Genomic DNA, 25,307 nt, shown 5'->3' with positions numbered 1-25,307 from the left:
ATGGATCAAAGACCTAAAGATTAGGCCTGAGACAATAAGTCTTTTGGAAGAGAATATAGGCAGTACACTCTTTGACATCAGTTTCAAAAGAATCTTTTCGGACACTGTAACTCCTCAGTTGAGGGAAACAATAGAAAGAATAAACAAATGGGACTTCATCAGACTAAAGAGCTTCTTCAAGGCAAGGGAAAACAGGATTGAAACAAAAAAACAGCTCACTAATTGGGAAAAAATATTTACAAGCCACTTATCCGACAAAGGGTTAATCTCCATAATATACAAAGAACTCACACTGCTTAACAACAAAAAAACAAACAACCCGATCAAAAAATGGGCAGAGGACATGAACAGACATTTCTCAAAAGAAGATATGAATATGGCCAATAGACACATGAAAAGATGTTCATCATCGCTAATCATCAGGGAAATGCAAATCAAAACTACACTAAGATATCACCTTACCCCCGTTAGATTGGCAAAAACATCCAAAACCAAGAACGACAAATGTTGGAGAGGTTGTGGAGAAAGAGGAACCCTCATACACTGTTGGTGGGAATGCAAACTGGTACAGCCACTATGGAAAACAGTATGGAGATTTCTCAAAAAGTTAAAAATAGAAATACCCTATGACCCAGTGATCCCATTACTGGGTATCTATCCTAAGAACCTGATATCAGATATCTCAAGAGTCCGTTGCACCCCTATGTTCATCGCAGCATTATTTACAATAGCCAAGACGTGGAACCGGCCTACATGCCCAGAAACTGATGATTGGATAAAGAAGATGTGGTATATATACACAATGGAATACTACTCAGCCATAAAAAAAGACGAAATTGGCCCATTCACAACAACGTGGATGGACCTCGAGGGCATTATGTTAAGCGAAATAAGTCAGTCAGAGAAAGACGAACTCTATATGACTCCACTCATAGGTGGAAATTAGTATATTGAGAAGGAGATCTGATCGGTGGTTACCAGGGAAAAGGGGGGCTGGGAGGAGGGTACGGAGGGGGAAGTGGTGTACCCACAACATGACTAACAAAAATGTACAACTGAAATCTCACAAGGTTGTAATGTATCATAACATTAATAAAAAAAAAAAAAAGAAAAGAAAAAAGCCAGATTATATTGAGCTGGTGATTAAAATGGGATCCTGCCTGCATTTTGTAGTGTCATTAAAAAACTAATAACAGGGGCCGGCCCTGTGGCCGAGTGGTTAAGTTCGCACACTCTGCTTTGGCGGCCCAGGGTTTTGCCAGTTCGAATCCTGGGTGCCGACATGGCACCGCTCCTCAAGCCATGCTGAGGTGGCGTCCCACATGCGACAACTAGAAGGACCCACAACTAAAAATACACAACTATGTACCAGGGGGCTTTGGGAGAAAAAGGAAAAATTTTAAAAATCTTAAAAAAAACCAAACTAATAACAGAAGACACTCACGTTTGAAACATATTTTAAATGTTGTTAAGGTCTTGGTAGGTAGTAAAACACTTCAGACCACTATAGCTTCTTCTAGTCTAATCAAGCCTAAAATTGTCTATCAGGGTAGTCTGTAAGACCAGAATTCTTTTGTGACACATATTTTGAGTCTTTTATAGAACATTAGCATCTAGTAAAAAGTGAAAGCACATTTATAATTTGCAAAGTTGGCTAAAATGATTTGTATCATGTGCCAAGATGAAAAAAGAACAACTCATTTCACCTTAAGAAACAGTAAATTATTATTTAGTATTCCCACAGGAAGCATTCCTAATAGGGGCCTTGTAATAATACTAAAACAATGGCCATTATTTATTAAGCATGTGCCAAAAAGTGTGCTAAAAGGACTTGCTTTAGTTTCTTTAGTCCTCACAACTTTCCTATGAGTTATATTACCTTCCCTATTTTATACAACAAAAAACTGAGGCTTGGGTCAGACTAGATAATTTAAATTGCACTGCTAGTAAATAGTAGGGCCAGAATTTGACCCCAGGCAGTCTGACTTTAGGGCCGATCTCAAATATTTCCCAATATTGCCTCCTTTCCCGGTAAGGTCTTAAAAGATGATGGTTATGAAAATATTCTAATTGGTGCTATGAATGAGCACCAGTAAAGGCAATCAGCACAGCTTCTTGGGTTGAACTAAACTGATTAACTCAAAGGCTCTGAATCCTGATCTGTCTTTAACAACTACAATTAACGCCTAATTGATTTGGCACTGCTAGGGAATAAAATAATGAAATGTTCCATATATAAAATTTCCAGAGAGATGAAGCTTCTCTTTGAGTGCTAAACTTCTGAAAATATTTTAATTTTTTTTGAATTTCAAATTTCAAAAGCAGCTTGTAAATTAAGTACACTACAGGCTAAGCCTTGCCCATTTCAGTAATCCTTCCCTTGCAAATGCCTTCTTTAACAAAGGATACACAATTTTCCCTTTCTTACTGACTCAGAGTAATTAACACACTCAAATGCTACCCCATATTTTAATGGAATAATGCCCTCCGGGGACCCTAAGGTGCAGGGGATTTATTTGCCTTCACACCGCAGGACCCCAGGCTACTGTGCTTGGAATGTCTGTCTTTTACAGTTTTGTGTCTCCTTCCTTGATTTAAGTGGTCACTTTTTACAGTTGACCATGTGCCTGCCTTTAAAAGCTATATCCCCCTCCTCTTCTAATTTTTCTTCTAATTTGCATTGAGATGGGAAACCAGGTTTTTAAAAATGGAATTGTAAAGGAAGGATGCAGAGATTCTTAGTGAGGGTCTTCCCATGAGAATTTTTGTACATAGCTTTATTGTGGACTTCGTGGCACATTTTTTGATTGTTCAGAGCCTGTTTAAGGGATTATTTCTTATTTCCAGCTGTATCGGAGAATCGTCATCACCAAAGAAGTGGCTACCAGGTAAGTGAGGTGTCACTAATCTTCTGGATCCCTAGACAACCACTCAACTCTTTTCTGTAACTCAGTCTCTAACTTCAAAGTAGAGATAGTAACATAATAGTATTTTAGAGTGATTATCTGCCTAAAGAAAACAACTATTCATGATTGTGTTTGGGGACAGGAGAAACGGGAGACTAAAGGTCGAGAAAATTAAGTTCTACTCTCGGCTTTCCCAACCAACTAGCTGCAAGACCTTTAAAAAATGATTTTTAGAGCTCCTGTAATTTTAGGAAATTTTAAGACCCTTCATTAATTTGGCAGTGAAGATTAATTTATACCATGATTAATGATCTAAATTTTATACCCTCTGATATTATAGGAAACATGGACATAATGCAACACACACACATACACATCCAGCAATATCCAGTAATACTTTGATACATATAGTTAACTAGAAAAATATTCCTTCAAACTTTTCTGTAGATATTAAATAGAGCAAATTAGAGTCCTCCTTTTCAAAAGTCTTTTTTTCTAATTATCATTTTTTTTAAAGATTTTATTATTTTCTTTTTTTCTTTTTCTCCCCAAAGTCCCCCAGTACATAGTTGTATATTCTTCGTTGTGGGTCCTTCTAGTTGTGGCATGTGGGACGCTGCCTCAGCGTGGTTTGATGAGCAGTGCCATGTCCACGCCCAGGATTCGAACCAACGAAACACTGGGCCGCCTGCAGTGGAGCGCGCGAACTTAACCACTGGGCCACGGGGCCAGCCCCAGAGTCCTCCTTTTCATGGGTTGTAATTTTTCCCAGAAAAAATCCAAATGCTTAAATAAAATAACTTTTATTATACCCACACAAGTGAGAAATCTTTAAGAAAACTCTAAAGTAACAGGTAGACATATTTAAGTACTAGTGGTATACCCCACTTTAAATAAAACATAAACTAAAATGAGAACTTCAAAAGTTTTCATCATAGGGCATTTTTAAATCAAATTATTTTTTACACATTTAAATATCTGATTAACAAAGCTTAATTTAAATAATAAATGTGCTTCTTACAAAGTTGAACAAAAATTAACTTTAAAGGGTTAAACTTTCTTGATTACCTAATAGCATAAAAAAATCTCCCAACATATTAATATTAATCACAAAAGGTAAATCTTTGATTTTGTAGCATAGTTTCTGAAATTGAAGACAATCCCTATCAATTGTACTATTAAATTTAAACACGAAAAACAAGGAATTTCTGAAACAGGTTCAAAATAAAGTCTGCCTTTAACAAGTATTGGTATTCTATTAAAAAAACCCCACAAAAACCCACATGGCTTACAGATCAAATACTAAAATGATTTTTAGTGTGGTTTCCACTTAGATTTCGAATATAAAAATATTTTCAGATTAGTACTTCAGCAACTTTCAATACAGATAGAATATTTTATTATATCTTGTCTTCTATAAGAAAGTTATTTTCATGCATTCACTAAGTTCAGTTTATACTAACAAACCTCATCTTTGAATATAAAATAATGTGTGACAGATGCTTTCTCCAGTCCTTATCCATTCAGCATTTTAATTATAGGAGTTTTCCTTTTGCAGCTAGGGTATTAGAGTTCAGTATCAATGCATTTTAATATCTGCATGATATTTATTTTTTAAAATTTTTACACGGCTTCAAAATGTTGCTTTGGTCATTTTGCAGGACAGTATAGGAATTATTTTTCTTTTATACACTCTGACCTGATCCAGTGATAACTTTCAGATTGAGGCATATTTCATTAGAACAATAAAGTCATTACTACCAAAGGTAAGTGCCCAGTCACAGGGATTTCGATCTGATAATAACTGCCACTTGCCCAAAAGTTGCCCACTAGGTTTCCATAGGAAGCAAAATGCCAAATCCTTTATAAACTCTAACATAATAATACTGCAATCAATACAACTTCAGTGAGGTACAAATATGCAAGCAACACATTTCACTAACCTTCTTAGATGGCTCGTCTTTGGAACTTACTAAATCTGACTCTTTAATTTAGTAATGTCTAGAACAGTTTTCATTTATTTTATAGAAACACAATCAATCCAACAGAAAACACATAGCAGGAGGCTATTTTTAAGAGATTTGGATGCAACATAATACTGTAGGTTTTCTGTCACAGGTGTGAGAAGTGAGCATACTTACCTACTGCTGTCACCGAGTGTTAAAGAGATTTACAGTAATTCTTTTCAAAATCTTAAAAAGATTTTGAAAAATCAGTCAGAAGGGAAGAATAAATTTTTGTTAGTGTTTGAAGGAAGCTTAAGAATCATCTGGACCAATTACCTCATTCCACACGTGAGGGAAATAAGGCCAAAGAAGATTAAATTAATCCATTAATTTAACATTTACCTATTGCTTCCCATGTACCAGCACAGTGCTGAGCACTGGGTGTAAAGTGGTGAACAAAGCAGACAGGATCCCCGCCCTCCTAGAGCTTGTGCTAAGATCAAAGGCCTAGTTAGGACTTGGACCCAAGACTCCCTGCTGATTCTAACAACCCATCGATTACCCTAATAATTCTAATATCCCTTCAAGGTTTCACATGGGCAGGTAGCCAGCCAGTCAAGTGAAACCGGCCATTTTTTTTTTTTAAATGAACTTTTTTTTTTTTTTTAAAGATTTTATTTTTTCCTTTTTCTCCCCAAAGCCCACAGGTACATAGTTGCACATTCTTCGCTGTGGGTCCTTCTAGTTGTGGCATGTGGGACGCTGCCTCAGTGTGGCTTGATGAGCAGTGCCATGTCCGTGCCCAGGATTCGAACCAACGAAACACTGGGCCGCCTGCAGCAGAGCGCGCGAACTTAACCACTCGGCCACGGGGCCAGCCCCTAAACCGGCCATTTTTTAAAGCCTTGATTGTCTACAAGTTCCACCATAAATTTCCCAGAGATGGCTTGGGGGTCCCAGAAACTGAAAGGGCAACGTGACACCAATCTGGAAGTAGAAGGGCTGTAAGTTTAGCTACATAGTAAAAGAACATGAGCCAGAACCAGGAGATCCGAGTTTTAGTCCTGAATCTGCCAGTAACAATGCATGTGACCATAAAAAATATTTTGGGAGAGTTTTCCCAACTTTTAATTACAGCTATTTCAAACATACAAAATTGGGAGAATAATATTATGAACTCACATGTACAACATGTTGACCATGTTCAATAATAATCAATATCAATATCCATCCTTCCACTCCTCTGAGAGATGATTTTGAAGCAAATTCTAGAAATTGTTTCATTTTTACTCATAAAAATTTCAGTATGTATATAAAAAAGACTTCTTTAAAACACAACCACAATACTATTAAATTTAACAATTCCTTATCATACAGTTGACATTCACATTTCCCAGATTGTCAAGTTTTTTTAAATTGTGTTAAGTTTCAGGTGTACTGCTTTATAATTCGACATCTGTATACACTACAAAGTGATCACCACAAATCTAGTTACCATCCATCACCACAGTTGATCAAAAAAAATTGGTCTATTTCAATTAATAGTAAATAAGGTCCATGCGTTGCAATCAGTTATGTGTCTTTCAATCAGTAAGTTTCCCTTCAATCTCTTTTATTTCTTGCAGTTCATCTAAGTTGTTCATCCTGAAGAGGAATTTTAGGGCAGTGAAACTACTCTGTATGATACTATAACGATGAATACATGTCATTATAAATTTGTCCAAACCTGTAGAATCTACAACAGCAAGAGTAAACCCTAATGTAAACTATGGACTTTGCGTGATTATGTCAGTGTAGGTTCACCAACTGTAACAAATGTACTATTGTGGCAGGGACGTTGATGATGGGTGAGGCTACGTATGTGTGGGGAATGAAGGTACATTGGAAATCTCTGCACCTTCCTCTCAATTTTGCAGTGAACCTAAAACTGCTCTAAAAAAATAAAGTCTTGGGGCTGGCCCAGTGGTGTAGTGGTTAAGTTTGTGCGCTCCACTTCGGTGGCCCAGGATTCATGGGTTCAGATCCTGGCTGTGGACCTACACACCACTCGTTGGGCCATGCTGTGGCAGCATCCCACATACAAAACAGAGGAAGACTGGCACAGATGTTAGCTTACTGACAATCTTCCTCACGCAAAAAGAAGATTGACAACAGATGTTAGCTCAGGACCAATCTTCCTCACTAAAAAAAAATAAATAAATAAAAATAAAAAACCAAGGTCTTAAAAAAAAACATACAAACAAAAATAAAAGGAACTAGGTTGTTTATCCTGTAGAATTTCTCACGGTCTGAACTTTGTTGACTGAATCTCCATGGTGACATCATTAGAAATATTTTAAAGGGAAACACGCAGAAGAGATTGGAGGGATGGAATGGGCATATATCCAAGGAAAACTACAAAAACCTGTAAGAACAGTATCAAAAAGACTGGTACTCAGAATGTGCTAGGATTTTTAAAAATAGAGAAAAAACTTTTAATTTATATTCAGAACAAGAACAAAAAGAAACTGCAGGTCTATTTAGATGTGGATAAATAGCATAATATAAAAGGCTGCCTCAATTCATTTTTTTTTTCCCAATTAAGATTACTGATACTCAAACCAGAAAGGGGAAAAAGAACATAGAATGAAAAAATTGAATCCCAAAGCATTCATGGAAATAAAAGTACCTAGCTAATCTAAATGAGTTCAGCTCTCCTGTCCCAGACAAATTGTATCCCTGTATACTCCAAGGATTTACAGAGCTCAATCCCTATCTAAAATCTTTGAAGACTCAGGGAGGATGGGAAGAGGATGATAAGGAAAACACTCTAATAGTCAACACTGGAAAGCAGGTAGATGCCACAAACTGTAAACAGATTCGCTTGATGTCAATCTCCAGGAAAATTCTTAAGCACACTGTAAAACGATCTAAGAGCTCTAGGCACGCGCGAGGCGGGGGGGGGGGGGGGGGGGGGGGGGGTGGCAGGCTGGGGAAGATACTCATTAAGAGTCAGTAAGCATTCACAGAAAGCCAATCAGGCAAGATTAACCTAATTTCCTTTTTTGATAGGGCCACTGGCCTAGAATATAAAGGGCAAACTGTACACACACAAAAAATCTGGATTTAAGCACTAAATTTTATAATTCTCTCATGATATCCTTTTAGATAACAAAGAGATGTAGGTTCGAATACACTTCGGTGGGTTTGTAACCGGTTGAACATTATTTAAGGTGTGCTGATTAATGGATCAATGAAAAAACCATGAGGAAACATCAAATAATTTCTCTAGTGCTCTATCCTACCTGATGTTCTATTCCAATTGATGTTCTTATTAATGTCTTGGATGAGGACACTGATGGCATATCCACCAAATTTGCAGATGACACAAGGTTGGGAGGGATAAGGAATATACTGGCTGACAGGATCCAAAAATATTTCAACAGGCTAGAAAAATGGGCCAAATCTTAACAGAATGCAGTATAGTACGGATAAATGTAAAATGCACGATGAGGAAGATATAACTTAGCAAATCATGTGAAAACATTTAGGTATTTTTGTTGATTGCTCAGACAGAGTAAAAACTGGTATGGCTGTGGAAAGAGCTAGTGTAATCTTAGGCTGAACTAGCAGAACTGTTATGTCCAGGGCAAGGGAAGTGGTAAACTCTACTCTACTTCTCACTGATAAGAGCACACTTAAGAATATTGTGTACTATTGGAATACTACATTTTAAAAGGAACACATAAAACAGAACATATGTGAAAGAGAGAAACCAATTTGGTGAATGTTCTAGAAACCAAGTAGAAAGATATAAAGAACTAAGGATGGCTAACCTAGAGAAGAGAACGAAGATGAATGCTTCTTTACTTTTTAGATTTTGGATTTATTCTGGAAAGTAGAGACAGTGAAACTTTGTATATAGGCTAATTTTCTCATTGAAACTTAAGTTTTAATTTAACTTTTAAACTGTTATTCTATATTTGATATGTACAAAAGAGTGTGTGTAGCATATACATGTAATTATGAAGCATAACAAATAAAATGAAGCATGACTTACCATGTCACCTAGAATGAGAATAGCATCAAGACCAGTGCAGCCGCTGTGTGCTCTACTCCATTTGCTGCCTTTCCCTTTGAGGGAACCACTAGCCTAGATTTGATTTATTGTTCCCTTACTTTTTCATTTTTAAAATGCAATGTACCCCGAAACGATATATTGCTAAGTTTTGCAATTTCTAAGCTCTGTTTTCACTGATGTATTTCCAAAGAAAAAGTGTTGGACTCTGAAATAAACACAGCATTCAAAAATCTTGGCATCCCTTTCAGAGAAAGGCTGTCCTTGTCATTGCACACTCTAGTTGTATTTAAGTCTCACAAGCGTGCCCATACCCACTAGTCTCCTTCTGCTTCTCCCCCACCTAGGGTTGCCAGATTTAGCAACTACAAGTATAGGCTGCCCAGTTAAATTCCATTTCAGATAAACATACTGAAAATGTATTCATTGTTTATCTGAAATTGGAATTTAACTGGGAGCCCTGTATTTTATCTGGCAACCCCCACCTCCAAGTTAATTAGGTAGACAATTAATCCTATGATCTGCTAGTATGTGATAAAGGGACAAAGTAGGAGGAATTGAGTTGTCAATCTACTGTATAAATATTCATCTAAGTATTCAATAGCATTCACTGACTTGGGAAAAAAATTGCACATGTGAATTCAGTGAATGCCTTTTCAGACCGTGCGTTCAGCATACATACCCAAATGCAAATACATATATGCTATTATGCAAATTTTTCAAAAAAAATTCAGTGAAGAGTAGGAAGGTGTATTAATTGCTTCATTATTTTAGCTTTGATTGCCCCCCACAAAAAACCAAAAACAAGATGGCTATTCTAACAAAACGACAAAATCTCTAGATATGTAAATTGACTCACGATCATTATTTATAAACATATTCATATCATTTTGAAACTGTCCTCAGTCAATGTGTTCAAAATGAAGTTACCCTACATTGGTGAAATAAATATCATCAGCTAATTTTCTAGATAAATATCGATTAAAATTATGTTGTTATTAAAAAGGGATTCAGTTACTATAAATAAAGTTATTTTAGGACACACTTCACTTTATAAAAAGAATATTAGAAATATTTCAGATATATTATTTATCAATCAAAAAACTGATGAGCCTTCTGCAATATGAAGTAGAATTTGCATCTCAATTCTGTCAATACATAATCTCAACATCCTTCCACAACCTGAAGCACTAATAGCTCCTAGATTTGAATGGCAATCAATATAAGTGTGTATTAAGAACCCGTATAGATTAGATTCCCTAAATAGAAGCTAGTTGCATTTGCCCTGCCTGGCTTACTGCAAAGCCACGTTTCGCAGTCTGCAATCAGGTATCGACATGGTTGACTACAGTAGAAGTCTAACTTGGTTTTTCAGAGCTTCAGCGAGTGGTTGCTCAACAGGCAATCACTGGATCACCTTTTCCAATTTTAAACTCAAATCTTTATCACTCATGCACTATGGCTTTAGGGTAATCAGGATGTAAACTCATGATGCAAGTGCTTAAGTCTACTTTTAAAAAGCACACTGAATTTCCATGGTTCAAAGAGCCAGATTCCACAAGCCATCCTACCTCTCTAGTTTCTCACCCTTTAGCTATAGACCGATCCTTCAGCCTTTCGGGCTTGGTGTTTCTCTACCTCTTACCTGAGGGTTATCTGAAAAACAAACACAATCTGTAAGCCTTCTGAGAACAGGGAGGAAGGAGCATGCAAAGTAAACCTACATTTGCCACCTGCTTCATAGTCAACTAAACAACTAGGAACTCAAAGACCCACCTCCTAAAGTACGAAGATAAAATACAAGAGCCGTCTCATGCTTAACATTCCCATTTCCAGACTTCTCATTATACGAGGTGAAAAGAATATAACAAAACAATTGGACAAAAGACAGAAAAATAGACTAACAAGGTCTTCTTTTCTTTTTCTGTCAGTAAGAGGACTCACTTTTTTTAGGCTCTGAGAAAAAAACGTGGTTTGCTTTGAAGAAGCCTCTTGTCAGGTTGCAAAATTCCTGGCAGACTCCTAAAGAGGTAAAAAGGGGCAATGACAGATATGGAAGGAGGGAGTATAGAGTGACTCAGCTAGAATAAAGCTGGTGGCTTGGGAAACATTTTTCTTATAGGAAGGTGACTACCAAGGGCTTAACAGAGAATTACTATATAGCTTGATTTTGTTTTTACCCCCTTCTTCTTTTTGCATCTGCTAGCAGGAAAATATAAATGTAAGACGAGCTTAAGCAGTACGTCAAGGAACTGAATGAAGCAGAGCAAAGAACAGCTTGCCTGTGCAAAGAAGGTGCTGGGATTCTAAGGTCTTTGAGGTGAACAGGATATGAGTATAGATAGGGCTTTAGCCATCCATTAAAGTAAGCAGGTAATTAAAGGGTTTTGATTTCTAAAGCCTAGCAAGCTGAAATAGGAAGATCTGATGCCAACTAAGACCAACATGAAAGTGCTAAGTCTAAACTAGGAATCAGAAGGTGCTCAGAAAGCACTGACATGAAGATTTTTTCCCCACTTAGGCCAGGAAGGAAAACAACAACAAAAACAAAACAAAACCCCAGGTTGAACAAAAACTGAAAACAGTTCAAATTCAGAGAACAAGATACTGTTTTATTTTTTAAATCTTGCTCTAAGTGCGTGGTTTTCAATATTTGGTATTCAGTATTGTTCGCTGGAATTGAAACGTATATAATGATTAATTAGTTACATTCTTATGGCAAGTTTTACTAGATTCTACGCTAAGTGTAAAACCCCCATAGAAGGTGGGAAGTCAAGCAGCATCTTCAACCTAATAACAATAGTCAAAGTAAAGAAACGAGATCTAAGAGAAAATCATCTGCTGGCCTTTCAAACTCAAATCATTTGTGACAGTATCAGGCCCACGCTCACAGCCCTATTTTAAGTTGGCTACTACCAAAAGTGACAATCCCAACTAAACCTGAAAGTATAGCAACAGCAGGAAAAAAATAAGTGCTAGGTCAATCATAAACAAGTCTTATCTTCCTAGTACAACCTAAAATGTCACGTTTTAATTAGGCAGTCGAAAATAGGAATCACTCCAATTTCCCTAGACACGTGGCAATACTGGTTTATTAACAAGATTAACAAAAAGCTGAGACCATAGTTGCAACAATTACCCAACAGGGAATTAACTGAATCCTCAAGATGTGAATTACTACTTTTATTTTCCTTTGAAAGACCATTTTAAGTTTTAAATACTATGAAAGCCAAGAAGTAAAATATATCTAAAATACCTAAAAACTATTTTATCAATGATATTAATAGAAATAGATGGTGAGAAAATTTGGCACAACGGCTCTATGTTTTTGAAAGTAGGTTTTGTGGCAATATTTTTAAACGATCTTTAATGAAATCAAAGGAAACTTTATAATGAAATATAAATCTAGTCACACATAAAGTAATTACACACTTAAAGTGGATCCTTAAGCAACTATATCTTATCTAAAATGACAACTTGATTTTTCAAAACTGATTTATGTAATTCATGTAGTTTTATGCCATATTCCTACAAGAAGAGTTTAATTATTTATTGACAAAGTAACAGAAAAATAGATCAGTTTCCTGGGCCTACTTAAGAATTATAAACTAAAAACATTCTACTCCACATGTTTACAACCATTCAATAAATACCCACATTAAAATAATAACTCCAGGGTAGGGTAGCTATATCACAATGTCCCAATCAATAAAGTGGGTTAGATAAAACTCACATGTATTAACTATTTAAAGTAATTTCTAGTAAAATCGCAACAGAAACAGGTAACTAAATTTTTGACTGCCTGGAGAAGTCAATACAAATGCAAACATGCTAAATCACTTTATAACTTACTTTTTAAAAAGTAAACAAGATATTGGGCTACAGGCCATATTACAGACGCTTTATCAAGTTAATGTGGTAATATGATTTTGTAAGTTATCTGAAACATCCAATGGCATATTAATCTTAAAAAGTCAATGCCAATAACTTCTAAGGTCACCCTATATAAAAATTAGAGCTCTAAAGAACCTGTCACAACCCTCCTTTTCAAAAAATTTAAATATGGGCTGGCCCGTGGCCGAGTGGTTAAGGGTTAAGTTCCCGCACTCCACTTGGGCAGCCCAGGGTTTCACTGGTTCGGATCCTGGGCGTGGACATGGCACCGCTCATCAGGCCATGTTGAGGTGGTGTTCCACATGCCACAACTAGAAGGACCCACAACTAAAATATACAACTGTGTACTGGGGGGATTTGGGGAGAAAAAGGAAAAAAAAAAAGATTGGCAACAGTTGTTAGCTAGATGCCAATCTTAAAAAAAAAAATTGGGAGCTGGCCGGGTGGCCCAATCGTTAAGTTAGCATGTTCTGCTTCGGCAGCCTGGGGTTCGCCAGTTTGGAGCCCTGGTGCAGACATGGCACCACTTGGCAAATCACGCTGTGACAGGTGTCCCATATACAAAGTAGAGGAAGATGGGCACAGATGTTAGCTCAGGGCCAGTCTTCCTCAGCAAAAAGAGGATTGGTGGCAGATGTTAGCTCAGGGCTAATCTTCCTCAAAAAAAACCCCAAAAATGGGGCCAGCACTGTGGCTGAGTGGTTAAGTTCGTGCGCTCCGCTGCAGGCGGCCTAGGGTTTCCTTGGTTTGAACCCTGGGCACGGACATGGCACTGCTCATCAAGCCACGCTGAGGTGGCGTCCCACATACCACTAGAAGGACCCACAACTAAGAATATACAACTACGTACCTGGGGGCTTTGGGGAGAAAAAGGAAAAAAAATAAAATCTTTAAAAATCTTCTCATTAAAAAGAAAAAAACCCCAAAATTTAAATAAATCAATTCTATTATCAGTGAACTGCTTATTCACACTTTGAGATTCTTCACTTTTCTCCTTCTGAGTTCACTGCTCATCACCAAAGATGAGCAGAGGAACAAAAATCAAATCATTTATTTTGTTTTTTAAATCTTTTAATAAAAAATTTACTGTTATCTCTGATAAAAGGTTTGATGGGAAAGGAAGATGTAAACTAATGACTGAACTGAGGTTTTGGTGTAACTGGTAGTTTTTAATTATTCATGTTCTCCCTTAATATCATAACAATAGAAAACTGAACATATTTCAGTATGATTTAATATTAAGTACTTTATAAATTCTATGCTTTATGTATTTGAATTTCTACTTCTGCATTCTTTAATGAAACATGTATTAAAGACTTGATAAATATTCTAGAAAAATCTCAAATTACCTAGAATGTTTACCTACATAAAACATTCTGTAAGCCAAGTTGTTTATTACAAAAAAGATTCCTCAACCTTATTTACATCTTAAATAGTAACTACTGATAATGTAATTTTTCTATTTACCTAACTACTGAGAATACATTTTTTCCATTAATATTTGATGTCAAATAAATTTGAAAGCCAACAGACGTTTGATTAGGTGCAAAATATTAATAGCTACCACATGCATTCATTGTGACTGCTAGAAAACAACTCTGAAGGGCAAGAAAAAAAAAGAAAGAAACATTGTGTTTCTAATTAGTGGCTTGTAGCCAAAAACATGAATCAGAGTTATACCAAAAAAAAAAAAAAAATCAAACAGAAAAACCCAACAACTGTGGCCTAACTAAACAACTGACAACAACCTACAGAGCAATTACAGAAAAAGGAAATCTGGGATCAAAACTTTCTGGGGCACAGAAGCCCAAATCAGCAGTGGCTCACTTCTTGAGGGGTTTTCCCTTAGGAACAAAGAACATACCCTGTGAAAGGCAGTTAGCAGTGTCTGGGATTCCAGCTCTTTCAGTAGCAAGGTCATTTTGTGACCTAGCTACCGTACTATAGTCAATTCTGTCAAAGCTTAAAAAGAAGAGCATAAAAAATACTGCTTTTCATCGTTTTACACAGTAAATTATACATACCCAAATGGCAGGAGAGTTAGCCTCATCACTTTAATACTTCACATTTACAATATAACATCTGACATGTTTATAGTTTAGAAAAGGAAAATAGGGAGGAATCTAATGTTTTATATCTCCATTCAAAACCATCATCTAATCACCACAAATGAGTAATGTTCTTTTTTTTTTTTTTCTGAGGAAGATTAGCCCTGAGCTAACATCCGTGCCCATCTTCCTGTACTTTATATGTGGGACGCCTGCCACAGCATGGCTTGCCAAGTGGTCTGCACCCAGGATCCGAACCGGCGAACCCTGGGCAGCCAAAGTGGAACGTGTGCACTTAACCGCTGCGCCACCAGGCCCGCCCCTGACGTTCCATTTTTGCTGGCTGTCCTTTATCCACCCTGAGCTGAGTTTTCTTATTTGCAAAATTAGGATAATAATTGTCCTATCTATCTCACAAAAATTGTCCTTTTATCTCACAGAACTGCTGGATAATCAGAAGAGATAACACGAGTAAAAGCACTTTGAAACCTAATGCCCAAGACATTAGCTGACAGTATGGGATTATCATTCTTTACATGTAACAACACGTAGGACTATAACACTTCTTTCTTATTGTGAACGATGGAAAAAATGGAAAAAAAATTGGCAACAAGGAACTGATACAACTGCAGAATAACTGGCAACATCTCCCAAAGCTTCACTGTTAACATTTAATTATTTATTGAGTACAGGATGTCCCCAAGTCACAAAGGTCCCATAAATCCAAACCACTGTCCTTGCCTCAGCCCCCTCCATTCCCTCCCTCTTTACTCATATAGTAAGTGGTGTGTGCTTGCCCGCAGGGGATGGGGAATTTGAGAGAACCAGGAAGTTCAAAAGTAGAAGAAACTGTGAGGAGAAGTGGAAGAGCACAGAGCATGCCTACTCACCATCCCTATTGCCACCTAAACCTTTTGTTGCTGCTACACATCAGCTGTGGACATCTCTCAATGCTGGGAAATAAGGCAAAGGTTAAAAGTCAACAGCCAAGAGCTATGACCAGGGACAAAATAGGGATAGTAAAGTTCACTTAAAGGAAAAAAGACTGATCTTAGTCACTAGCCTTAATCTCTAAAGCCAGTCCAATAAAGATAAAATACCAATTGCAAAATATTGACAAACCTACTCACTTTCACTCACAAAGGTACTAGTTTTATCAAGTTATGTATTCATTCTGCTCACCTAACTTTGACAAACCCAATAACCTACCCCTACCTGTGACGCTAACCTTTCCCACTTACCAATGCATCCACTATATCCAATTTAACCCATCTTTCCCTTACTCCTTTCCCAAAGACCCAACCATTATATTTCATCCATTACTGCCCCTTGTCAGTTGTAAGGGACAATGAGTTATTGTGCCAGGGAATCTCTCTACTAATGACATTAGGTAAGCTGGGAAGGAGAAAGCTGTGGGTGAATGGGCTGAAACTGGGGCTGGGGAAAACGTTCAAACCACCTGCCATTTCAGTTTGACAAGTGTACATAAGCATATCTAAAATAGATATTTTTAAAAAACACACAAATTGTTAACAGTACTGCTAATAACCAGAAAGATGATTCCCTCAGTCTTCCAATTTAAATAAAGACTTTCAGGAACAAATTTAAAAGAACACTATGGATATGAAGTTCCTCCGTGGCTAGTCTTTCCAGTTCAAGAGCAATGCCGGAAAGAACACTGCCAACCTCTTCTCTTGAGCCTACTTAGTAACCAGGATGCCTGCTCCTGAGAAAGTGGGTTTGAATACAGCTCTACATTCTATTCATTCATTCTCTAGAAAGCTTGACCTGTGGTTCATAAGACTGCCCATGGTTCAATGAGTTTGTACTGGAATAGTCTATTATAATTAGTAGTGGTCAAGTAGGTTTTATATAGGTATGGCTTGCTCTGTACACGCTGTCTACTGGAAAATATTGTTAAAGTTTTCTGTCAGAAGCTTCCAAAAATTTTATGCTTCACCCTTTGCATTTTTTTAAAATGTTTTATCCTTCCCCTCTCTCTTCTTCTTTAAAGTTTTAAGGATTAGGGCCCTGTGGAGAAAGTAAAACTCCTTCTGCTCTTAAGTCTATTTGTGCAATTAAAATAAAGTTCTCCTTGGGGCATTGTCAGAATTTAACCACAGTTTTTAATAGGATACACTAAGTCTTAAAATGAAACCATTCAACTCATGATTTCAATAAAAATTCAAGCCAGGAAGATTTAATTTAATCATTTCACAAACTTACAAGCTTACTACATAATGTTCTAATTCAGAAAAATAAACACTTTTTGAAAAGTACACACAGTATATTAAGACTAAAATTCTACTTTGATTTTTTAAAAAGATATTACTTATGTCATTGTCATCTACAGAAATGGACACTAATATTGGCTAAATCATTAACAGATTAACTACCTTCAATTCAGATAACCCGAGGGATTGTACACGTTTAGAAGTTATTACTACCCCATACAATATTAACAAGGATGAGCACCAAAAACAATTACTAACACAAACACTAATATATAATATAAACTGAGTTTATATTTCCTATTTCTTCAATATCTTTATTTTTAGCAAGACAAGTAAACATTTATAATTTAAAACTATTTTAGTTATAGGAATTCTGAGATTTTTAAGAGAGAAAAAATGTATTTGTCAAGTAAATAGAAAGACTTATAATAAAGACCCATACAACCATTCAGTCTTTTCTTTTCCCACTTATTCAAAGGCTGCAAAAGAAAGATAACCTTTCCTATTACATTTCTAAAAGTTTTCTCAAATTAGAATGAATATAAAGGCCAAACATTCTTTTTACAACCAACAAAAATTATCTTTGTTAGGAGCCAGATTATTTATTTGGTACTTGCTGATGAACCAAGGTGCTTTTAAGTTACTTCAGTTAGTTTGTGATGATACAGAGCCTAAAATCATATCTGCACAGATATTTCCTAAATGGTCACTCTTCATCTTGAAATTTATTTTAGCTGATATTACAAAGGGATGGCCATTGGATATCAGCGATGCAATGCATTCAATCTTCAAGACAATGACGAACAATGGAACTGAGAAAATTAGTATGATGAAATTGTTGCCTAAACGTGTTGTTAAATTCTGTATGTTTAAAATATTTGAAGACAAAAAGGCTTTGTGGACTTAAAACCAATTGACCCTGATGGAATGCCAAACTGTAAACTGCCAGACAGCTGCAGCTGGTAATAAAATGCTAAGACCTGAAGAGCTTTAGCAGAACTTGATTATATGGTAATCCCAGCATCTGAGAGAAGGCAAAAGAGCTAGAAGAATAACTGATAGGCTGGTTGCTATAGTAACCAAGATAAATTTGTACACTGACTGGGGAAAAACATTGGGGTTGCCATTAGGTATGAGGCTCACATTATGTGTTATGTGCTTTTTCCTCAATTTTGAATCACGAGATGACAGACTAACACAAAGACTGCTCAGTTTGAAACAAGAGAACAAATAGGGTCCTGCTCTGAAGAATAAGGAAAGCACCCAATTAAAGCTTTAGCTGGTTAGCAGAATAATATCTGACAGCTGGAGGGAACAGACCTTGTGAAAGTTTGTAGAAATTAGCTTAGCTCTGGGTAGAAAACAGAAATGTAGGTTAATTATCAATTCAAGTTAAATATCAGTGGGACATAGTACCCACAATTTTTATTTCTTTAAATTTTGTTTGAGGTATTTCTTATGGGCTATTAATCTCTTACAGAAAGCGTTACTGAATGCACACTGTGTAGGGGTGTATCTAAAACAATACTAAATGGTTCGACTTGTAGTCTCTCAGTTATCCACGCCCCAGGAGGCAGCCTTGTAACCTGGTCTCTACACAGGCTGCTAGGGCTACCTTCCCCACCTCCAGCTCCATCACCACCACCCCAACGACCACTCCCTTCCTCCACCTACAGTACCCCAAGGAAGTAATTATCAGAATTGCAGGCAGAATCTGAGGAAGAAACAAACAGCCTCTTCAACGGGTTTGCCTGGTAAATTCACCTGATTTTGTCAAAGTTAAAACAACGAACTGAAGAGAACACACGAACTGTTGTACAATGTGAAGGTTACACAGTAAGTCTCAAATACCAACAATTAGAAATCATGTTCTGTCCTGTAGGACCACCACTGAACTGTCAACATTCTAAACTATCTAGCTTTTTAACATTTTTAAAGATCAAATCTTATCTACCCTATTTTATGAAGTAGGTTATCACAAGAACAGAGTTTTCAATTTACAGAGTTGGTACAGATTCAAATTGAGCCCCCCAACTGCTATACTGCTAAGGACTGTCTTATCTCCATGAGTCACCAAATGACAGTTGGAGGCCACTAAATTTAGAACTTGGATTTACTAATTAATATGTAGGTTTTTCCTCTACTTCAATATGATGTTACATGGGTATAATAAAACAGCATTTACAAATATTCTATCAATCATCAAAGCCAACAGCAATTAAATATAATCCATGATTAAATATAATCTATAATTAAATGCCAACCCAGGAACGGCCACCTTTAGGGAATTTTTCCTAAAGTAACCCAAATCGCAAAAAATTTTTTTTTACTGAAACTGGTATCAATTTTCAGTTCAGGGAGAAATGTTTCTGATGCCTGAGTAAAGTGAGAAGCTGAGTTTTCAACAAAGGCAAGTGTGGAACTTTTTGTCTTTTAGACCAAACCATTCTTTGGGACAGTGTGATCTCTGTTGTCATGACTTAAAAATCAAGATTTCACTATTACTCCAACCTAAAATGATAAGCTGCAGTTGACACTAACTAGACTCCTAAAAATAAAACAAGACAGGTAACAACCACTGTTCTTAGATCAGCTATTCTGTCACCGTTTTTCATCCTGACTTGGAGAAAATTTGTGGGCAAAAGTTAGGATCCTAAAACAGTTAACATCCTCTGAGAGCAAGGCATGAAGAAAGAGAATCACAGCTGATAGGAGTAGACCATCTGAGGAGCCCCACTAACAGGGTAAGTGCCAAAAACCTAGAGTAGGGATCCCCAGCAACACTTTCCCTCCTTCCACAGGCAAGGCAACATCATCGTACAAACGAGGAAGCAGGAGACTTGGGTTCTACTTCTGAGTCTGCCACGAGTCAGCAATATGTCACTTCCCTTCTCTGAGCCTAGGTTTCTCTTTCAGTTAAATGCGAGGGCTGGGCTAAACGATCTCTGGTCCCTTCCCACTATAAAAATGTTACCATTCTGTCTTTCCTTCCAAGGCCTCAAAAATATTTTGGTTGCTGGTAAAAAAAAAAAACTTAAAGAATGCTCAAAATGTCACATTTATTTTTATAACATGTTCTCAGTGCCAGCCTTTAGTATGTGTATGTATAATCCACACAACCAGCAGGAGTATTCATCCCACATATAATTTACCCAGTAAATATTTAATTTAAATATTTAACACCGTCAAGTTTGTTAAACTAAAAAAAAAAAAAAAAATCACGGAAAGATTTCCCAAGAACGAAAGCTTATCAGTAAAAGCACACTATCAAATCTCAACACAATGACAGACTTTTAGAGTTGGAAGGGTTCTGAGTGTAATCTCCTCAATTTAAAGATGAGGAAATGAAATGACTCATAGCCCAGGCTTTTTTCTACTATACCACACTTCCTCCTCCTTTCCTGCTTTATCAAAAGACAGCATGGTAGCAAAAAGAACAGTAGACTATGAAAGTGATCTGGATTCTAGTCCTAACTCTGCCATTAATTTGCTGTGGCACCTTGGACAAGTCACTTTCTCTCTCCAGGCTATGGTTTTCCCAACATTTTATATGAAGGAGTTTAACTAGATGTCCCTTCTAGTTGTAACATGATATGATCTAATAAAACTCCTATTTGACAAAACAAAAGACATATTCCTGAAGGAGAAAAGTGGGACTTTCTAGACAAGAGAACTGAAAAGTTTGGGCTGCTGGTTTTAAATAGATGCATCGGTTCAATTCAATAAGCTGGTCCTAAAGCATTTTATTCCAGAATCTCTTAAGAGGAGGATACCCTCTACATACACATACACACACACACACAGCTACGATGTACTAGAAAAAAATACTGGACTAGAAGTGTGAAGAACTGGTTTCAAATCCCAGCTCTATAGCTTAGAAGCTGTGTCTCCTAGGCCAATTCATTAACTTGTTTGAGCCCAAGGTTCCTCATATGTAAAAAGAGAGGTAAGAATAAGGAAACCTGACCTAAAATATCAATCAAAATAAAGCATTATAAATGTGGTGTATACTGCAAAGCTGGGCAAGTGGAGACGATCTGCCACTGTGGAAAAGTAGGCTGCATTGGAATCAAAAGCCTTTCCATTAAAAACTGGGCTGATTTTTAACTTACTAAATTTGCTTTCAAAGAGTAGAATGACAAAACTGAAGACACCATTGGAGGGGAAATCGAAGAAATAAGTCAATTTTAGGAAATGGATTGTGTATTTGGATTCTCCTAATTAAGAAAACACACCAGATAATTCTCAACTGCCTACTCAGTTTACTACAATTTGGTGAAATGATCTGTGTAGTCGAGAAAACACAATAGCAAGGGACATTTCTTAAAGTGCCCAAATTCAGTGTGTTTATCTCTTGAAGATTGTATGGTGTGCCCACTCCAGTTCATATCAAGGGACAGAAGGTATTTCTGATGACCAGATATCCAGTGACACCATCTGTTTCCACCAATCAAGACTTCTCACTGCAATTCTAGGTTGTTAGTTACCCAGCCAAGTCTCCTCAGGGTACTTTATGCAAATGACAAAACTTCTCACAAAGGAGAGGGAAAAGGTTAATGATGCCAACCTTCTGCTGTCCTCCCAGTACTGCTAGTTCTTTTCAGATGCAATTCTCCAGATGAGTCTAATTCTCTTCCAAATCCCCTCACTGATACAGGATGGAGTCGTGAAATTCAGACTGACAGGACAGTTTTACCCATACAGCTCAACAAGCTGAAGATTTGGGCAGGTCCGAGTTAAAATTAGAATGCTGGGTCCCAAGAGACGTTGTTACTTTTCATCAAGTACCAAAGGATCACAGTGCTTGAGAAGCTATATTATGCCAGGAGGGAAGAAGTGACTCTATCAATCCTATCCAAATGACTCATTCAGTTTAGATAAGTTAAATAGCTCCAAGTTCTGCATACTGCCTCCCAAAGTAAGCACTGTGTGAAGTTAAATTTGCTAATTCCGAGAAAGGAAGTAGAAAGGAATGAACATGTGAGTTCTTTCTCTGTGCCAGGTAATAGACTAGGCAGTTAACATAGGTCCTGATATAACTGTCCTTAAAAATTAAATTTGCTTTATTCATTGAAAAGTAACAATATTCACATAGTTCTAGATTGATTAAAATCATATACATGGATAGTTATTTCCCTCCCCTTCTCTACATACACACACACAAAAGTACTAAATGATCAGGTGTCTCATTTAACCAAAATTGACAGTTCATTACTTTGAGGGGAAAACCACAACAAGAAAATTTAATTTCAAGGGACTCCAAGTATTTGGAAATCCAAATGTATTTTCTCTCCTCTACAATCTAGCTATGAACTTCTTTCAGATACTGAACTTGAAGGAGATTCACTGCCATCTCAGGATCGGCCATTGTCACTCAAAAACCCCACAACAGTGACATGAAGGTTGGTGGAAACACACGCACGTCAACGATCTACCAACATATATTTCTTTCTGATTTTGTTGCTGCAACTTTTTTGGTACATGTCACATATAATATATATTAGGTTTTACAATGACTTCTAGAATGTACAGATAACTTTATTTGCATCAAACGAGGTATTTCTTCGACGTGGTAAGCTTGAAAATTGAAGGCGGCTGACTCCTGGAACCATATTAGGACTTGCATTAACATACAGATTTCACCAATCCTCAAGTTCTTATAGCATGACAACATATTTCACTGCCTCTAGTTCCAGAGAAGTCCGTAGAAGAGCTCGATGAAATCGCTTTTAACATTATTCCAACTTTGAAAAGTGGAGGAGTGGGTAAGTAGAAGTCTCAGTCAAGCGAAGCCTTCCAACTACGCTACTTCCTACTCAGAATCTCCCCGATTAATCACCACTAAAACATCTTGCAGAATTAGATAAAGCGCACAAAGCTGTGGCTCTCCTTCCAACCACCAGATTACTCAGCACTTGTTTGTATCTCTGTAGTCGGTTGTGTACATTTATGTCCGGCTACCTTTTTAAGACCGCGTTCTTCCTAATGGTAAAGAACCTTGTCTGCGATTTCCTTTGCCTCGCGCTAAGGTGCTATTTTAATAAAACATCAGCTAGAGGACTTTCCTAAGTAAACACCCAACCTTTCTCCCGCTCCTCTTCTTTCTGTGCAACGAAGAGGACGGACGGCCAACAGGGAGAGTTACAGCTCCCTCTGAAACGAACAGGTAAGTTAGCGGCAAAAGAAAGAGATGGTAAATGTGATTTCTCCTGCTACTGCTCCTTTCATCTATGGTACCCAAGGCCAAAACGGATGTTTCAAAGGTAAGCTCTGAACCCCACAAACACAAATCGCCGGCTCTCAGGCACGTAAGGTGTCCCACACCTCGCAGAAAGCTAGGCAAGACGAGAAAGGGGCTGCGAGAGCGCCCCTGGGCCGTTCACCAGGGAAAGGAGGGGCCTTGCTCGAATTGGGCGACTCCCCCTCCCCCGACTCCCTCTGAAGTGCCCGAGGAGCAGCGGTGGCGGACCCGGCGGGACCAGGGAGGGGGGTGGGGGAAGGCACAGGGGAAGCCGGAGGACCGGGACGCCCGGCTCCTGGGCCAGAGCTACACTTACTTACCCCACAGGGTAGCCACCCCCTAGGTGCACATCTTCAGGGGCATCAAAGAATTCCTCGGTGTCGCTTTCCGACGCCATTTATAGGACACACCCGCGGGTGAGGGGGCCGGCGTCGCCTGGAGAGAGGGTGACTCTGGTCTCCTCCTCGTCGTCCCCCACACCAGCGAGACCGCGGGGAGGGGGGGTGCCTGGCGAGGACGAGGAGGGGACAGACGATCTGAGTGAGGAGCCGGTGAGGGGCAGGGGACCGCCGTCAGCTGCCGGGCTGTGAGAACCACCGGCAGAGCGGCCGCCTGAGGAGGCAGCGGCGGCTCCGGGGACTGTTGCTGCCGCCGCTCCCGGCGATAGGTGTATAAGGAGAGCGAGAGGAGAGGCGGCGGCTCTCCTCGAGGGTGAGGGCGGGCGCGCCGACGACAGCAGCTCCGATTTCTCCCGCAGCAGCAATTACTGCAGCTGGGAGAGCCAGTTGCCCGCAAAATACGGACGCGCACCTACCCTCGCGAGATTTCGGGAGGGGACGGGAAAGCGTGGGCGGGGCGAAGAGGAGGCGGGGGCGGTTCCAGAGAGGCAGTGTTCCGATTTCCTCTACTCGAGAAGCCTATCAAAACGGCGCAAGCGCGTTGAGGGCATTCGGTGAGGGCCGGAAGCAGCCGGGAAGGGTGGGGACAAGCCTCCTGGAGGGAGGAGTCTAGGACCTGCGCAGGGGCGGCGGGCTGCCCGGGCTCCCGGGGAGCGCTGCCGACGTCGGCTGGGTCCGGCAGGGCGCCTCCCACCGAGCTCTGCGGTTCCAAAGAGAGGCGTTTTCAGAGGGGTGATTTTAAGTCTGCTTTTCACTTGCGAGGAAATGCTATTAGAAAACGTGTGCTTTGCCTTTACGTCGTCTTCATTTATTCCAGCCCGGAATATCCCACTCCAGGGCGTGGGCAGGTCCACACCTCTAGCGTCCCCGGAATAGACCGCCCTATTTATTACAAGATCTCTAGTTGAGATCCCTAAATACGATCCTGCCGGCCAGAGGGTGGGGTCCATGACGGATAAGTGGGGAGTATTCCAGTTCCATGAAGTAATAATGGGTTTATTGCTGGAGCTGAGCCAGTATAGGGCCTCCGGTTACATTTTCTCTACAAATATCTGTTGCCCACGCTTAATGTGAGAGAAATTCGTACATGCTATGCTGGCCAAGATGTGCATCAGTCAGGTGGTAAATATATATTGAGCAGCCACCGTTGCAAGGCTAAGAGCTAGTAACTTAATTTGGATCCTCAACTGCCCGAAATCCAGTGGTGAAAATAGGTACTTTTTAAGAGACCAAGATGTTCTTTCTTAAATAACGGGTCGTTAAGCATGAAAGTGATAACACTGACTTTCTGTATGATGGCAAAGCACATTTATTTTTCCCACTGATGTCATGACAGGCAAGCTCTGTGAGCTGTTTGCGCAGCCTCAACTATTGCTCGAAATGGCGGTGGAAAAGAATGATGGGGACCAGGGGCATGGCCTCAGAAAGGCTGGAATGGGAGTCTAGATTCCTCCTTGTAAAGCAACGAGGAAAAGATCTGGTGTTGTCTGGTGGACTTGTGTAGAACCAATGCCGTATACTGTATCTTCTGTAACATCCGAGGGAGTTCAGAGAAAACACTGCATAATCAAATACAGTAATAT

The 25,307-nt window shown here is 38.6% G+C and overlaps 1 protein-coding gene across 1 annotated transcript in view; it reads right to left on the bottom strand.

Annotated features, from left to right (window-relative positions):
* The window catches only part of WDR44 (WD repeat domain 44), a 71,804-nt gene extending 47,646 nt beyond the window's left edge, over window positions 1–24,158 (bottom strand). Inside the window, exon 1 of the mRNA XM_014861000.3 lies at window positions 23,647–24,158. Coding sequence (XP_014716486.3) covers window positions 23,647–23,723 — 77 coding nt within the window. The 5' untranslated portion in view covers window positions 23,724–24,158. The remainder of the gene's footprint in view (window positions 1–23,646) is intronic.
* Window positions 24,159–25,307: the final 1,149 nt, after the last annotated feature.

The sequence above is a fragment of the Equus asinus genome, chromosome X (assembly GCF_041296235.1).
Source record: "Equus asinus isolate D_3611 breed Donkey chromosome X, EquAss-T2T_v2, whole genome shotgun sequence".
Lineage (NCBI taxonomy): Eukaryota > Metazoa > Chordata > Mammalia > Perissodactyla > Equidae > Equus > Equus asinus.
Note: the sequence above shows the minus strand (reverse complement) of the source record. Positions and strands in the feature narration are given on the sequence as shown.